At 46.4% G+C, this 17,373-nt stretch overlaps 1 protein-coding gene and 1 long non-coding RNA gene across 3 annotated transcripts in view; one reads left to right on the forward strand and one right to left on the reverse strand.

The window, feature by feature from the left end:
* Positions 1 to 6,879, reverse strand: LOC116437654. Its single transcript, XR_004237406.1, has 2 exons — positions 6,688 to 6,879; positions 1 to 4,854 (listed from the first exon to the last, which is right to left on the reverse strand). It is a non-coding gene; the product is annotated as an uncharacterized LOC116437654 (long non-coding RNA).
* SLC49A3 (solute carrier family 49 member 3) overlaps positions 6,182 to 17,373 on the forward strand; it is a 24,931-nt gene continuing 13,739 nt past the window's right edge. Inside the window, exons 1-3 of one of the 2 annotated variants that reach the window (XM_032095630.1) lie at positions 6,182 to 6,349; positions 14,479 to 14,637; positions 15,502 to 15,721. In XM_032095630.1, the coding sequence (XP_031951521.1) occupies positions 6,221 to 6,349; positions 14,479 to 14,637; positions 15,502 to 15,721 (508 nt within the window). In that variant the 5' untranslated portion in view covers positions 6,182 to 6,220. The remainder of the gene's footprint in view (positions 6,350 to 14,478; positions 14,638 to 15,501; positions 15,722 to 17,373) is intronic. The other variant, XM_032095628.1, reaches the window with a different exon arrangement.

Here is a 17,373-nt window from a genome sequence, read left to right on the forward strand (position 1 = left end):
TACAGCAGTCAAGAGCATGCTTTACTTCACATTCATAGAGTCCACACGCAGAACTTTCTAAGGCATATGTAATTTGTTTTGGCCAAAAAAGACCTCTTGTGAGGTTGGATATTCCCATTTGCAGGAATGGCTACAGCTACAAAGACAGATCTATACTCAGCTTTGGGAGAAGGAACGTCTGCACAAGGAGGAAGGAGCAAGACAACTTATCCTGGAGAAAATGATTGTGAGATGAGACTGCATGATGAACTAGTCTTTCACAGAGCAGCAGAGGTGACTTAGCTTCCCATGCTTTTTGCAGCTGCTCACAGTTCCCTTACAGTTGGTGTTCCAGACTCACAGCTGCCAGAGATAGGAGCAAGAGGAATCATTCCCAGGACTGTGAAGAGATTCAGCCACTGGACAACTGGTTTGCTACCCGGAGTGTTGGACATGCATTTTGCTGTCTCCTGTAATATTTTTCGTGATTTGACTGGTCTGTTTTGGTCTGTTTGTTGAAGCAAGCAGATAATCTGTGTCTGGAGGAAAGTGTGTGGTTCAGCAGTCTGCAAACATGCCAGTGCAGTGACTTCTGCATTCCTGTTTCCTCTCCATACCTGCCAGTAATGCGGAACTTGCCTATGCAATACTCTATTGCAGTCTGGGAGATACTTTGCTGCTAGTTTGCTCTGTGCACTCAACAATTGCTCTCCCTTTTTAAATCTTTTATTGTTGCTGTTGTTTTTAATGTATGATCTGCTCCACAAAGGGTTAGACTTGTACCATGGCAGTCTTTGACATAAAGATTTAACTAGTTTCTTCCAATTCACCTTCCAGTGTGCACTGTGGAAACAAACAGTGTGCTTGCTGGCCTTCAGGTTTGCAGACTGAGTCTTCAGAGCCCTCTCTGCTACAAACCAAACAAATACACACTTTAATTAGCATTAAAACGTCCAGATTAAACAAAATTCAGGATTCCTTGGGGAACCCTCCTTATGTTTCTGAGACCCAGCAAGAAAACAGCAATGGACAGTGGATCCATTTATGTAACAACAGCACTTTTCACCATATTTTTATGTAATGAAAATTAATTAAGACTTGCTAATTTAAACATTAAAACATTAGGAAACGCCAGCATAAAAATTGCTTGAGCAATCCTATTTCCACCTCCACCCCCATACACACATTTTGTATTTTATGAGCCTGCATGGCCATTAATTACACTTTCAGGTACCATGTGGGCTCCTTAGATAGTACAGAATGCACAAAACTAGTAAGTTTGCCTATTTTCTTCCCCTTTCTTTCTTTCTTTCTTTTTTTTAATGTTACCAAGCTTTAATGATACATGACAGCGGGACAACATTCTCAACAGCAGCAAAGTCCCTACACTTTCATGAAAATCTGTGGCTAAAGAGAGAGAAGAACCTGTTAGCACTGCAGCACAGAAAACCTGCAGTGTCAGCAGCAAGCAGATGACCCATGCAGGATGGTGTTACTAATGCCCCAACCATGATGAAAGGGTTGCAACTTACTCAGTGCTAGTCAACCTGAAGGTGCAGCCCTAAGGTATCTGACTTCTTAGTTCTGCAGCTCAGGACATCTTGTTCCCTACCTCTTTCACTGCACAGCAGGTAAAGGAGCTGCTTTTCACTCTGTCACTCTTTCCAGCAGTGACAAGATCACTGAAGCTTCAACCAAGTGTTAGAAGAGGCCATCTCAGTTTTCAGGAAAAAAAGAGAAATAAGCAGACCAGCTTGGGTCAGTAGGGAATTGTGGCAAAACTCCAATGCAAAATAAGAATATACAGAAGATGGAAGCAGGGATGGACTACACAGGAGGAATTTAAAAACATTGCCTGGGCATGTAGGGATGGTGTCAGGAAAGTAAAAGCTCAGCTGGAATTTTAACTTGCATGTCAATAGTAACAAAAAGAGCTTCAGCTGCTAAATGGTAAGTAGCTGAACAAGGAAAATGGCATCCGGTCACTGAGTAGGCTGGGTGATGTCCTGAAAGTGGACACAGTCAAACCTAAGGAACTGAATGCCTTCTTTACACAGCAAGGTCTCCCAGGCCTTCAGACCTGGGATTCATGGAGGGCAGAGATGACCATGAGTGGGTGAGTGAGAAATGACTGGGGAAATTACTGGCTTATACAAGTCCATGGAAACACAAGGGCTGTGTCCAAGGATGCTGAGAGAGCTGTCTGATGCCAGCCCCAAGATCACTTTTTATGATCTTTGAGGAGCCATGGATACCCCTGACAACTGCAGAAATGTTGCACCTATACTTAAAAAGAACTGAAAGAACAGCTCAAGCAACTGCAGACTGTCCAGTCACACTTCAGTCCCTGGGAAAATAATCATGAAACAAGTTCCCTTGCATGATATTTCTGAACACATGAGTAAGAAGTAGGCAATTGTGAATAATCAGTACAGGTTCACCAAGGATAGAACATAACTGTGAATGTGCCTGATGGCCCTTTTTTGATAAAAGAATGGTATTTGTGGATGGGTGAGAGCAATGGATGTCACCATGAATTTAGTAACATTTTCAACTCTGTCTACCAGTGTTCTTGTATTTAACTTAAGACATTATGGTCTGGATGCGTAGCTAGCTGATCCAACTTTAAATGAGGTCAGAGGGTTACACTTAATGAGTTGTACTCTGAGGACTGTGTTGTGGCACCTATCCTAGGACTGATCCAGCAGCAGAATCAACTGCCCAAAGAGGTTGTGCAGTCTCCATTGCTGAGGGTTTTCAAGACCAGATTGAGTCCTAAGCAAACTGGTCTGACTTCATTGCTGTAGAATCCTAGGGGACTAATGTGTATGTGTCAAACACTGACAGCCAGGTAGCTGTGGAGCCAGCCATGGATTGTTGGTGATAACACACTGAGAAAGAGCAGGACGTGGCTGGAGAAGAGGCCATAAGGAGGTAGGGTAGCACATTTCTGGGACAAACATCCTTTTTCTGGCTTCTGGAGATGAGGACAGCACAGCACAAGTGCAGGGATGAGGCTGAGAAGGGGTCATGGACTGTAAGAGGGGATGGAGACCACCAAAGATCCCCAAAGCCTTCTGACCCATTTCCAGAAAGGTCTAGAGGAATGGACTGCACAGGATTCCTGATGTGCATAGAAAGTGAGAAACTGATCTCCAAGATGGGGGGATTTATCTATAAAAGGTACCCCCATAAAGCCCAGGTGTGCAGGCATTCCCAGAACCCTGAACATACCATCAGCTGGATCAGTGCTGGAGCCAGAACTGGTGATCTCACCTTCTCCCTTTTTTCCTCACACTCTTTCTCCTCCTCTTCAATTCATCCCTCTGTTCCCCTTCACCCTACCCCATTACCCAAACCCAGTGCCATGTGCTTACACCAATTTACATGCCAAGAGTCATTTACTAATAAAACTTTGTAAGCTTTTGTGGACCCTCTGACTTGTAATTTATTTCAACCATGAGCATCTACAAATCTTGGGTGCTCCCTTCCCTTTTAATGACAGTTTCTGACCCTGCTTTGAACTGGATGATCCTGTAATTACCATCATGGGGTCTGAATGCTGGAAAAGCGCTATGAGTGCAAAATTCTCTTCCAAGACTAAGTTATTTCATTGCCATTTCCATTTTCAACCAAAGTACAGAGACTTCAACTACTCCATTGCTGAAAATTTTCTTTCCCACACTTACCGTATCAGTTGCATAGTTGTATCTGTTCAGTGTATATTAGATATGCTCACACATCAGAGACTACAGGTATCTCAGTACAAGTACTTACAAAACAAGAAACTGCTTAACTGAGAAGCAGACATCTGGCTTATGCTTCCAGTTCCTAGAAACAAGAACGAGGATGAAAATAGGGATAGGATGTGCTTAGGTATGCAAAAGAGAGGGTGACACTGGGGAGAAAGGAAGGAAGAAACAGAGCACCAGGAAAGAATGAGAAGATGCAGGGCAGATGAGGCCATTCTCCTTCAACACTAATCCTGTTGCTGTCCTTGTTATGCTGTCAGTACGAATGGTACCCTGTTCATAGAGGATGTGGTATAGAACAGAGGAATGAGTTTGCGAAGAGCTGCTCTAAGTACTCTTATCCTCCTGCACCCCCAAACCAGTCCTCACAGGGTACATACAGCAAGGCAATACATCTAGAAAGATAAGTGGAGAAAAACATTTAATTACTCCCAGGTGTGGGAGTAAATTGTTCTGCTCCAAACAGCAAAGCAGTTCTCTCCTGCTGCAATGTCTTTTTCCCTTTCTGTGGCCTGTTTGACACTGGATTTCTGATGTCTGCACCCAAAGTGACAGAGCTCTTACAGAAAGCACATCCCTCACCATTCAGCTCCAATTTGCTATGGGACCCTATTTCAAGTAGAAAACAGCACACCACATTATCTCAACATAAATAATACAGAAAGGGGCTAAATAGGGCAGACTTGATTCTGATCGGTCCTACAAATATATGCAATTTGGGCTTTTAACATATTTTAACAAAATTAATCAGTAAAGGAATTTCACATGGGATCTTGGTTTCTGATAGCATTGTTCAGATATCTTTAACGATAAAGATTTTAAGCAGAAAAAAGAGTGAGCACAGTGATGATCATGTAGACAGAGCCTTAGTGAAGTTCATTTTCACACAGGGTTTGTCTGCCAGGAGAGACCAGGGTGAGGAGGGAATGATGGTTCTTCTGGTGAGCGCTGGCCGCTGTGCCTTTCTGCTGCCCCACACACTTGGGCCTCTTTCTAGCACGTTGATGTACAAGTTTCTCCCCACGTGACAGCATTGCTGGATCAGGAGGGCAGTTCACTTGTGCACACAACCCAGATAACTGCATGCCTTTCCAGAGCAGGGCAGAAGTCACTGTGCGTCAGCCTACAACATACAAACAGCAGTGCACATTTGTGTCAGCAGCTCACACACAGGGCAAACGAGGTCAGGCATTTGTAGACAGAGGAGCATGTCAATCAATAATATTACCTTTATATTTCCGCTTGCTGTTACAAAATGTCAACTGCTCTTACTAAATGTCAACCCCTAATTCCAACTGAGAGAGACAAGGAGATACAATCTATCAGTCAGTAAAGGTTGCTCACTAGCACAAATAACCCATGCTTCCCTCTACCCTGAAACAACAGACTTGACATGGGCTAGAGATGATTTCTTCTCCCTCATTTTCCTCTCCCCACTCCCTACTCCTCTTCCACCCCAGAAAATTTGAGCTAAAATTGTTCATGAGAGAATACTGGCATGCAGGATAACCTTCCTTACCCATTCTTCCAAATATGCTCAAAGCATTCAGTGTAAAGTTCTTCTAACAGTAAGTGACCTCAGCCTCTTATTGAGAGGGTGTTGTTCTCCTAGCAGGTTGTGGTAAGGAATGGCACAAGGATTTCAAAGGGCTGAGCAAGAGGTGACATGGTAGATGTTAGTATTTTGGGGCCGTTTCTGGAATCCATCAGCCTGTCAGCTCAGTACTGCTGAGGCCAAGCAGTTGGTGTGTGGTGGGTGTGTGAGGGTATTTAGATCTCAGAGTTAGGGTAAAGACATCCAGGCATGACCAATGTTCAACTGATCAGAAGTCACAGGTCTTGTTTGGAAGCAGGGGAGGCTTTTCCTTTGCATTCTTGGCTTTTTCCCTTGGCTACTTTTTGAGTAGGAGATTACACCTAGTGTGGGTGTCTCTGCATCGGGGAAAGAAAATATGCTGTCTGCAGCAAAACCAGTCATACAAATCCATAACCAAACTATATATCCTGTGGCTGACAGGGAGAGGGCTACTCCAGCAAGGCTTCTCCCTCCTCATGCCACCACCAGCGCCCCCAGCCGCGGCAGCTGCCGCTCGGGTGCTGCCCGAAGGCGAGAGCTAACGGTGACTCCCACGGTAACGCGGAGCCGTCAGCGGGCATTAGTGACGCTGGCGATGCTGATGTTGTCGCTTTAAGGACACACGAGCAGGAGAGGCGTCTCCTCGCCAGGGCGCCCCACTTCCCGCGCCCCTCAGCAGCCCCGATGCGGAGCACCGGGCTTTTCCCCGCTGAGGAGTGCGGCAAGGCAGACTCGGCTCGGCGGGGAAGGGCTGGCGCTCGGCCCGGCGCGGCTCCGCAGCGAGGGCGCGCCCGCAGCGCAGCCCCAGCCACGCCGTGCCGTACCGTGCCGTGCCGAGCGGCGGCGCGGCCGGGGCCGCCCCGAGAAGGGCGGTGGGGCGGGGCCGGACGGGGCAGTGCCGAGCCGAGCCGCGATGGAGGGTGCCGAGGCGGCCAGCTTGCTGGGGGAGCGCAGCCTGGGGCCGCCGGCCGAGTTCAAGACGTACCGGCGGCGGTGGTTTCTGCTGGCCGTCGTGTGCCTGCTGAACTGCTCCAACGCCATGGTGAGTGCGGCGCGGCGGCCGCCTCTCCCGCCGCGGGCAGCCGCTCCCGCAGCCGGCCTGGGGTTGGGACGCTCCTCCGGGGTGGTGGGGAAAGGGGCGGCCGCCGGCAGCCCCGGGTGCCCGAGCAGCAGGCGGAGGCGCGGAGCAGGCAGGGCACACAGCCCTTCCCTGCCGCCTCTCCGTGCAGCAGATCTGGAGAGCAGCTCTGGCTGCTTCTGCTGCTGCGGAGGGAAGACAGGCTGACATGGCTCGCCAGAGCCAAAACTACCTCCTCTTTCTTCCTAGAAGCAGCCAGGCAGCCCTCAGGGCTCTGCCCCAGTGCCTTGTCTCAAACCCACCTCCTCATCCTTTGAGCACCGGGACTCGGTTGTACGCGCGCAGTTCAGAGAAGCCTCAGCCTGACAGCGACTCAGGGACGGAATAAGCGGCTTTTACTTTTGAACTTTGTTGTTCCGGTTACGACCCCAGCCTGCACGCTTTCCTTTCTGACCGGTGGGATCCGGGACACCGAGGGGTGGTGACGGGGGAAGGGCAGGATGGGGCGGGAGGGTGTGTGTGATCTCCAAGAGCACAGCAGGAAGTACCGCAGCGTCAAGTCAGACTAGGATGAAGCAAAATACGTGCTGGAGCACAGCAAAAGTTGCTGCCGAGTCCCCTTCGTAGGCCATGGGGAGACAGAGAAAGTATTCATCGTCTGTGAGGGTCACATGTTTCTAGCCGGAGAATAGCAGAGCAGTGTTGAAACGCCGTGGGAGAGGAACAGGAGTTAACTCGCCGCATTGCTGGCCTGTGACAGCAGAGTTATCTGGTCAGGAAAAGAAGCAAGTTTCCTTTCGGGGTCTGTTGCATATACACAACACTGTAGGAGTAATTTGGCACTGAACAGATGGTTGTATGAACTTCTTTTTGCCTACTCTTACTGCCTTATTCTGAGAGACTTGAAAAAATGGGATGCCAGATCATACCCTACCTGTTGAACAGATTTAAATTAAGTTCAGTAGTTACAGAGATAAACCCATAAAGTTTCCTCTTATGAAGGTTTAGTATATGAAAAAGAAGCCCAGATCTTTGCTCATCAAGTCATTGAGGACGTTGTTGATAATTATCAGACTGATGTAGAATTATTCATGTTCTTGAGGATTACCCTGCTGTAAATGCAGGCTGGCTGGCAGACAAGATCAGGCACTGCAACCTGCAAACATTTAAATGCTTTGAAGGAAGATTAGGTATTCCATGATGTAAGAGTGCTGGAGCAGAGAAATAGAAAAACATAGTGAGAATTTGGCTGTATATGGAAAAAAAAAAATGTATGCACCTTCTCAATGGAAAATCATTGTATCCTTTAAGAGTGTAAAAAAGTATCCTGCAGAAAAGCCTCACAGCTTGTTTGCAGTTAAATTGGCACAGCAGAAGAACATTATGTGGCAAGAAATAAACACACCCTGCTAGAAGTGGACAGTGACAGCACGGGAGAAGAAAGCTGTACCAAGCCTTTTCCATGATGTCTTGTTAGATTTTGACTTTGCTGAAACCTTAACAGTGAAACTGGAGGGTTTCTTAAACAGATCCTTCCATCTGCAAGTATTACTGCATTCTCAGTGTGTTGCTGAAAACTTTATAGCCCTGGAAGACTGACCTGTTCTGTCTCCTTTGTCTTTTGACAACTTCCTGACTTCCACAGTATTATTTTTCCGTGGTATGAAATTAGGCCAGAACTTCAAAACTGTGTGCCTAATAAATATCCTAGAGTGGAATTTCTGTTTCTAAGCCATTGCAAAGATCTGGAATGGCAACTCTGCTGACATATAAAGTATTAAGCAAACATTTCCTGATGCTAAAGCTTCTCCTAAATGTTCTGGATAAAAATCACATTAAAATGGAGGGAGTGGTTGAAAGACCATGAAATCAAAGTGGTTGGTTGCTGTTTAAAAGTTCCAGATGAAAAGATTAATTTATCAGTTCTGTGGTGTCAAAAATTGCCCTGCAAGTTAAGATGTGTCCTCAATTCCTGTGAAGATGTTGCATGCAGCACTTTGTTCTATGTACACCTCTCTCAGGCTATCTGCAAATGCCTACAGTAAGGACACGTGACTTTGGAATTGTCTGACTTGGACCTCATTTGTTGGACCAAGATTCCAGAATGATGCCTTGTATTCCCCAGTCTTGTCCATATACATGCAGTTTTCTATTAGTGGCCTTTGGTGTCACTATAAGCAGGAATCAGAAGACAGTACTGAGTGCGGGAGATTGTCATTGTCTGGAAGACAAAGTAGAAGCAGTTTAACTGCAGGGACAGCACATTTGGTCATGCAGCAAGGGCAGGCTGAGAAAGGAGTATTTCTTAGTTCAGTCTGGTTTAGAGTGTGATTGAGCAAATCCAGACCAGACCATGTGGTGATGAAAGGGGCACTCTTCCCTATATCCTCCCACTCCGCTTCATTGTGTGAAATCCCTTCATTAACCGCAGCAGAGTGGGGTTAATATGATACCTCTATATCCATATCTATATCTATATTTTTACACCAACGATAAATAGCCCCTTACAGCCCCTTACTTGTGCCTTTATTACTGACCCGAGTTTAAAAGCATCTGTCTCTCCCTGCTGCACAAAGTGGGTACTACCTTAGCAGGAATTTGTTCTCATTTCCTAAATAGGGCTAATTTTTAGCTGACAATATAGTGTAAGAAACTCCTGCCTTATGTTAAGAAGGCTGTAAGCAGGCATCAGCGTAAAACACTTGGTGCCCGAAGTCCTGGGCAGAGAGGATGTTCTGACCACAGCTAAGCTTAGATGATTTATCCCCAGCTGTCTCTTGCAGTGCTGCTGATGGGGGGTGACGTAACTCTGCCTGTGGTTTCTTCCCAGATTTGTTTTGCCAAACTTATGCTGTGGTTCTGAGTGTGGTTTTTTTCATCTGAAGGCTTAATGTTTAAGAGTATTCATGGTGTGCTCACAGCTGCTCTAGCATTAAACTGTTGAAGCAAATAGCTCCTTCCTTCTTTGCTCCTTCCTGTGAAGCTGAACAGGTGGGAACTTTGTGTTTCACAGGAGAAACTTTCTCTGGCTTCAGAACTGGGGACACAGAAAGAAGACAGAATGAAACCAAGAGTGTTTACTGCCCAGTTCTGTGTTCACCAGTATGAGCGTGCTGGGGAGGAGCACTGGAGCAGGGGGTTGGAGCTGGCTCACACTTGGCCAAGTGGCTCCTGACTCACCAACTGGAGGACTTACACCACCACTTAGTGTACTTGGGAGAGGAAGGAGAGCTGCACAAGTGGTGCCTGGCATGCTCCAGGGCAGGGTGCACACGCTCCTCACCCACACCTGTCTGCCCCTGCAGTGCCCCTGTAGATACGCGTGCGCGCACAGCTGCTGCTCTTTTTTCCTGCTACTTCTCCTGAGAGCTGTAGAGGCTAAAAGAGACATCTTGGCAAAGGATCTGGCCTTTTCTGAAGATCATGCCTCTGTCCTAACATCCTAGACTCCTGTGTCAGCATGGGTGCCTTCAGCTGAGCCCAGGGGCTATTTGCTTCCCAACTGTGTGGCCCTTTTAACCTTGAAGATGAGGACTCTGGTGTAAGGGCTTCATCGTCCTGTCTCAGGGGAGAAGGAGGCAGCATCCATGTCACAGAAAGACATCCTGCATCACCTTGTAAGCAGTGTGCGGGTGCATGAAAGAAAGCATGCTGGGGTTGGCAGAATTGCTGTAGGCAAAGCCTGTGGGACTGGCAAGCTGTGCTAGTGCCTATTATGAAGCAGAAGTTCCCATTTAATGCAAGATATTCCCCTTGGCTCCTCCCTTTAAAACTGTACATAAAAGGTACTACAGGGGCATTGCTATGATCTGGTCAGCTATACAGTATGCCAGACAATGAAAGCACTCCATATAGCAATCTTTGCTAGCTGATACTACCACTGACATGGCAAAGGGGCCTGATTTCCACCCTGCTTGATTGCATATGTTTGCCTTTCTGCAAATGTTTTGCTTTCCACTGTAAGAATCTTGATTTGTTCATGAGGAAAGTAGGCACTGGTTACCAGTTTGCCTTTTGTGAAGCACATGCTTGACATTTCTTCTGGCAGGGCTGCACCTAGTTATATGTGTGATGCATCAGTATATCATTACTGCACTTTGAGCTCCAAAAATCTTGCGTCTGTCATGTATGCTGCCTTCTACAGCTCACACCTTACCAAAGCTTACCAAAGCGTAGAGTGTGTATGCCTTCAGCCATCACCTTGCTACTTTTGCAGACAGAGAACTGGTGTCTCACAGCTCACCAGTAACCTCCTTCAGAAATGGAAGGAAGGACAAGCACTGGGATCCCTTGGAATGGGTGGAGGGAAACCAGATCCTGCAGGTGAAGGAGGTCCTGGAGAGTCTGCGTGGGAGTGGAAACAGTAAAGGCAATAGGGTGGAAGAACTGAACCAGGAGAAGATGGAGTTAGAAGGGGAATGAGCGCAGGAGGAAAACAAAAGGATTTGGGCTGATTCTGGGAGGAAGAGGGTGGGATACATGTCTGGGAATCAGCTAAGAGTTTACAAGGATATCAGAAAGGGCAACAGGAAAACTTAGAAATGGAATCAGGATGAGAACAGCTGTAACCTGTTTTGATTACACGAATGCCCATGCAGGCCTGCAATTATCACAGGGTCATGATCATATAATGGTGTGGGCTAGAAGGGACATTAAAGATCACCTAGTTCCAACCCCTCTGTCATGAGAGGGACACCTTCCACTAGACCAAGCTGTTCACCCAGCCTGACTTTGAGCACCTCCAGAAATGGAGAGTCCATAACCTCTCTGTGTAACCTGTTCCAGTGCCTCACCAACCTTACAGTAAATTTCCTAATATCTGATCTGAATCTACCCTCCCTTATTTTAAGGCCACTCTCCGTTGTTCTACCACTATATGCCTTGTGAAAAGTCCCTCTCCAACTTTCTTGTCAGCCACCTTGAATGGAGATTAAGTCTCAGTTAATGGAGAAGGGACCAAGCAGTCTCTGGGAGGTGCAGGAGAATTAAAAACAAAATGTGAGCTAGAAGAAGGTTAAAGCAGAGGGCAAGAGAGCTGAAAGTGGAGCCAATACCATTCCCAACATCAGTACTAGTCAGATAGTTTGAGTGTCAGTGCCTTGGCCCTGGTGGCCCTACAAGCTTCATTGTTAAAGAAGGTGTGGAGGGAGCCCTCCTGTAATTGAGGATATAGGTAAACTCTGGGTAGAAAACACTTCTGTTCTTTTCTTCTAGTGTGGGGGCATGTCTCCCCAGTCAGCCAGCTGTGTGCAGTGGAAGTTGCAGCTGTACTCCAGTGCAAGCCAGAACAGGCTTATGGATCTTCAGGGACCCTTTTGTTCTCTTCCTCAGCTGCTGAGCACAAGTTTTTATAGTGAAGAGTGTGTGCTGAGGTATGTCTTCCAGAGCAGACTAGCATGCACTGGAGCTTTTGCTATCTTTAAACCCAGAAACCACAGTGAGATGAACATATTTCTAAGGCTTGAGCTCAGGAGAGGAGTGTAGGAACTAAAATTCCTGCCTTTGGAGAAGAAACAGTATATTATCACGCTGGCTGTTCCATCTTTAGAGCTTACAGGACTTCGACCTCACTAGAAAGAGCTGCATCTTCTTCACCTGTTCCACTTGACGGGACTTATATCAGGGCAGCCACTGTGTAAGTACCAGCCTTGGCAGTGCAAAGTTTCAGAAAAACATGTAGGGTAAGGGCTCTAGCTCCCAGCAGAAGAGCTTACTAACTACTGTGGGTGAAGTTACCATAACTGGGAAAACCAAAAGCAGAAGGTGGCACACTCACTATTTCCCTGTGTAGGCAAAACTCCACAGTGCTGCCTCTTTGTTGCAGGGGCATTTGGTGGCCTCTTTGACTACAGCTGCAGCTTGAGCTCCATTGCCCAGTTCTGAATTTCTTTGTTAGAGCAACACATGGTAAACAATGAAACATACTTTTTCTCTCCAGACCCATAAATAAGCCCACTTCCTACTTTGAGGGACAAGCTCCATCTTGGAAAGGCTGCAACTTTCCACCCTTTGTGCTCTCACATGGATATGCTAGAACTGGAGCTCTTGCTCAGGATAGGAATATGGGGCAGCTCACGTGCTTGGTTTTCTGCAAGAAATGGTTTTACTACATCTAATGGAATTGTACCAGAGTGCTTGATCCCAGATCACCTAGATTCATACAGTCAGTGAACACAAAATGGTGTGCTCTGGCTTGTGGCATCACTTTCCTAATGACGTAATGCATGGTTGAGCATCTTGTGTAGAGGAGCAGGTAAAAATGTACCTGAAGCTGGCTTACAAAATGTGTCATCTCTTTAATTACTGTTGCCTGGTACAGTGTTTCATCACCACCACCCCCATGTGGAAGGCGTTGAGGAACCCAGAACTGCTATTGCTGGAAATACACAGCTGCGGTTTCTTTAGCATCAGTTTAGCATCCCATAAGCAAACTAATCCTCATGCCTTAGTAATGCTTGTAACATCTAAACAGTTATATTAGAATTAAACATTTAAAGTCTCATCCCAGTCTGATGGAAGTCTGGGAAGTGACCTGAATTAGCCTCCTTGTTGTCTAAGAGTGCAGGCTCCTTCAGCAGCTAGCATCTTCATTCACCTGACTAGAAACTGAGTAAACACCACATCCATCCCCTAGCAGACCCTTCACTGATGTCACATAGGTGTGTCTGAGCCCAGCATGGTGATGTGAGCTTTGAGCTAAATGCAGGAGATATGGCATGGCAGCTCCTTCCAGAGAAGAAGAAAGGGCTGATGCCAGGAGTCCTTGCAAGGCTGCTGATAATATATTCAGAATTTCTCTGTTGCTACCATTTACTCATTGCATCCCTGCTAGGAGAAAAGCCTGGCTAAAGAATGCATGCAGCTGTTCTCACACAGTAACTCTAGGGAGAAGAAAAGTCCATCTCCCCTTCTGCTCCTGTCTAATGTGGTAGTTTTAATCGTCCCTAGCATGTAAGGAAAAAAAAAAACCCAAACATGAACACTGGAAATAACAAGAAGCAGATTGTTGGAACACACCTTCCTCTGAGTTTACCCAAGCCTTTTTCAGTTACACATAAACACCACATCTGATACTGGCTGCAGTATGCAGGCTGTGAAGAGGAAGCTTGTGATGGCAGAGGGGAGTACCTGGAAAGTGACAGTGACTGGAATTCTTTTGTAGGAAGCTGTAACTGAAGTTTTTGTTCGCATTTCTACAAACTTTATAACCTTGAGTAGTCAGCAGCAAGATCATCTTCTAACAGTGGAGTAGCTCACATCGACATTATTGAATGGTTAGGCCATTTGACAGGTCAGACCAGTCTTTTTGAAAAGCACCAGGATGCATCTTGGCAAAGAATCTACAAAAACATCCTCTAATTTGTAGTACCTCATTTTCTTTCTTGTGGATGTGAACTCAGAACCTGATTTTAGGATCAAGCAGGTCTCATCGTTCCTGTAAGAAACCAGAAGCAGACAGGAACTGTGAAATCAATGTCTAAAACTGGAAGAAAAATGTGGATAGTTGTTGAAATACCTCTTCTGTGTGTACTTCTCCCTGTTATGTGTTCTGATACATTAAATAATGCAATTTCTAGGTCCTTTTCTAACCGTTGAGTGTGTATAGAAAAGCAGGGAATAATCTATCTCTTGGGTGACACATCATAAAGTTGTTCTTACAAGACTACATCCAGCCGTTTCAAATGGAACTGAAAATACAAGTCTGAGTTTAAGAGGATCTTAGCTGCAGAGGTGGCTGCTTCTGTTTTGTTTATGCTAACACAGAAGGATTCCATGTGGTTTACATCAGGTAAGTAAGTGCATCAGGGCCAACATGTTCAACATGGGGTCAGAAAAAGGTACTGACTTCTGCTTTTGCCAGCCTCCACCATCAGGACTAGGGGATTGGGGATGAGGCAGTGAAATGGACGGGGTGCGCTGGGCCAAGTAACTGCAGACACTGAGGGTTTGAACTTTTCTTATCAGCCTTAACATCCTAATTTCAAGGAGAGACTAAGACAGCAAGCCTCTTCACAACTCAATTTGAGAGGATGCTGAATTTCTGTTCCATTGGAGGTGTTCATGCTTACCCGTGTTTGGTCTCTATTCTGCAGCTGTGGCTGACGTTTGCTCCTGTGGCTGATAAGACAGCTGCTTACTTCCACATTTCCCTGGAGACGGTCAACTGGCTCTCAATGGTGTACCTCCTCATCTCAATCCCATTTGGTCTGGTGGCAACATGGGTTCTCGACAGCGTGGGGCTCCGATGTGCTGTGAGTTGAAGTGTTCTGTTTCTCTGAGGAAGTTACACCTAGAGAGAGGTAGCAAGAGATGCACAAAGCACTAACATACATGCTTTGAATAGGAGTCTTTCCAAATGCTGCAGAGAATTAGCACGTTGAAAGCTCTATCCTAGATCAGTAACTGCTGTCACATCACCTCTGTGGTGATGGTGGAGAGAGCAGTGGGAAAAGTCAGAATAAAGTTGCACCCCTGCTTGCCTTTTCCAGCTTTAGTTTTCGTTGTCTTAGCCAACTGACAGGGATGGATCCTGTGAGCTGACTCTGTGAAGAGCTTTCTGCAATTGCATCAGATTTGCTGTGGAAAAGTATTGGCACCACAATTTTGTTAGCAGGGCCAGTCTAAGGAATAGCAGGGCAGAGTGCAACCAAGGTCAGGTCAGAGCTAGGTCTAGGCTGAGCCAGCTTGGGATCTCTACACAATCCCAGAATTGTGTTGTGGAATGTGGCACTGAAACACTAGCATGCTAATGATATAGAAGAGCATTTGCAGGATCTATAAGGTTGATGATTCATTGCCATGATCTTTGGTTTGTCACATCAAAATATGGATGATGGCGCAAACTTGCCAACAAGGTGTAATTAGTTAACTTTGGATTTCTCATCAGTGTGGTTCTTATATGGGGTCAAGACAGCCACCTTGCTCCCTAAGGAGGCAGGTAGGATCAGGAGCATCTTGCCGTGGGTAAGAGGGATGGGGATGGTCTGCAGGCAGTGATTACTAACACCCAGTGTCTCCTGTGGTGCATTGGAGACCCTGCTCTTGCTAATCTGTTGTTTTAAGTTCTGCCCTTCAGGCTTCAGCACACAAACCCTGGCTGTTTTTGCTCACTACAGGTGGTCCTGAGTGCATGGCTGAACATGGTTGGTAGCATCACCCGGATGTTCAGTGTTCTGAAGTTCCTGAGCTTGGGTTCCCAGAGTTACTGGTACCTGTTTATTGGGCAATGCTTCTGTGCATTAGGACAGCCTCTTATCATCTTTTCACCAACAAAGCTGGCAGCACTATGGTTCCCAGACCACCAGAGAGCAACAGCAAATATGATTGCATCAATGTGTAAGTGATAGCTGCAAAGTAACATTACTGCCTCACAGAACTTGCTAGCAATTTGTTTGCCTTTCAGAGGCAGCAGGCAGAGGAAGTCCTTTGTACTACAGTCATTTGCCCTTGCAAATACAGCTCCACCCAGGAGTCTTGTAGCCACATGCAGCAAAACAGGGGAACAAGAAGTGGGTCTAAGCCACATCGAGGTGCAGTATTCAGAATAAGCCACCCAGACTCCTAACCTACTTCCTCTCTTCCAGGACCAGGTTGTCATCTTTGCCTAAATATCACATAGGTTGAGGACAGCCCTTAATGTTACCAAGTCTTTAGTGGCCTTAATTTTGCAGTTTCTTAGGAAGGTGTCTTGAATTGCATTGTAGTGCCAATGGTCACAATTGCCAAAGTCCGTAACTAGATATAGGTGAGGTGAGGCTGCTGTGACAATATTGGCCACCAGTTCATCCAGTAGGAAGGCTGAGCACGTATTCCTAATTGGTATGTATGCACACACAGATAAAATATACTTGTCTGTCCACACAAACATGTTGGGGATGCTAAATGGCAGGACTATCCATGCAGAAAGCACGCCTGCATTGCTAAGTGCCTGGAAGCTGGGAAACGGGAGGAGAGGCACCGGATAAGCTTGCTCTAATCACATTCCTCTCTTGGCTCCTTTGGGCACAGATAGAGACAGGATACTGCACCTGATAGACCTGTTTCCTCCTTTCATGTGACGTTTTACCCAGCAGCCAAAGAAATCTCTTCCTCTTTTTTCCAAGGACTTGAGAGGTGCCCCAGAAACTGGGCTGGTTCACTGGCTTCACAGTACCTGCATGTGTATGGCAGCCTCATCTGTCCTCCCCTCAAAAGAGCCAGCAGCCACCTTCCCTCTCCATTGCCTTGAAGCTGTAAGGAAGGGTTAAGCATGGGGAAAGAAGAGTTCCCCTATGCAGCTTTCCCAATGCTGCTGCTAGACTAGACATAGGCACCGTTGTTCAGCAAGAATGGATTTATTCTCAGAACGAATAAATTATTTTTGCGCTGCTTTTCCTAGAATAGGGTGGATGTGATCACTCACCTGGTTTTCCAGCGCTGAGACAGACCTTTACCTTCCCTGCTGGACAAGGAGCTCTGTTGTCAGTGTGGCATGATACAAGCACTACCAAGGAGCACTGTGCACTCAGTGCTGCCCTGAAGGACCCCAGCCTGCAAACAACATGCTCTTTTTAAGTGAGAGAGCAGCCGGAGAAGCTGAAGAGCATTTTGTTCACATAGCATCCTCAGCCTTTACAGAACCAAATGGATCTAACTAGGACAAAGAACAAACCTGAAGAGCAAGGAACAGTGGAATCCCAAGACCTGAAGCCGTTCAGTGTTTGCCATGTTGGGATGTCAGAGTGCAGGCTGAATGGGCTGTGGTTGTTTGCTGCAAGACTTGCATGTTGCTCTGTGGAGGGCTTCCATTAATAATGCCTGGTTACACCCATAATGTCTGCTGTACAACATCAGGATTTAATTTCAAAAAAATTTAAGTACTGTCTGGAACGAGCATCTACCACAGCTCCAGTCATTTAATCCAGTGGTTAATTACCTCATGGCAAATGTCAACATGCTACTTCTCATCTCAATGCTCTTTATGCCCCATCTATTCATCCTGTTGCACC

This window comes from Corvus moneduloides, chromosome Z, assembly GCF_009650955.1.
Source record: "Corvus moneduloides isolate bCorMon1 chromosome Z, bCorMon1.pri, whole genome shotgun sequence".
NCBI lineage: Eukaryota > Metazoa > Chordata > Aves > Passeriformes > Corvidae > Corvus > Corvus moneduloides.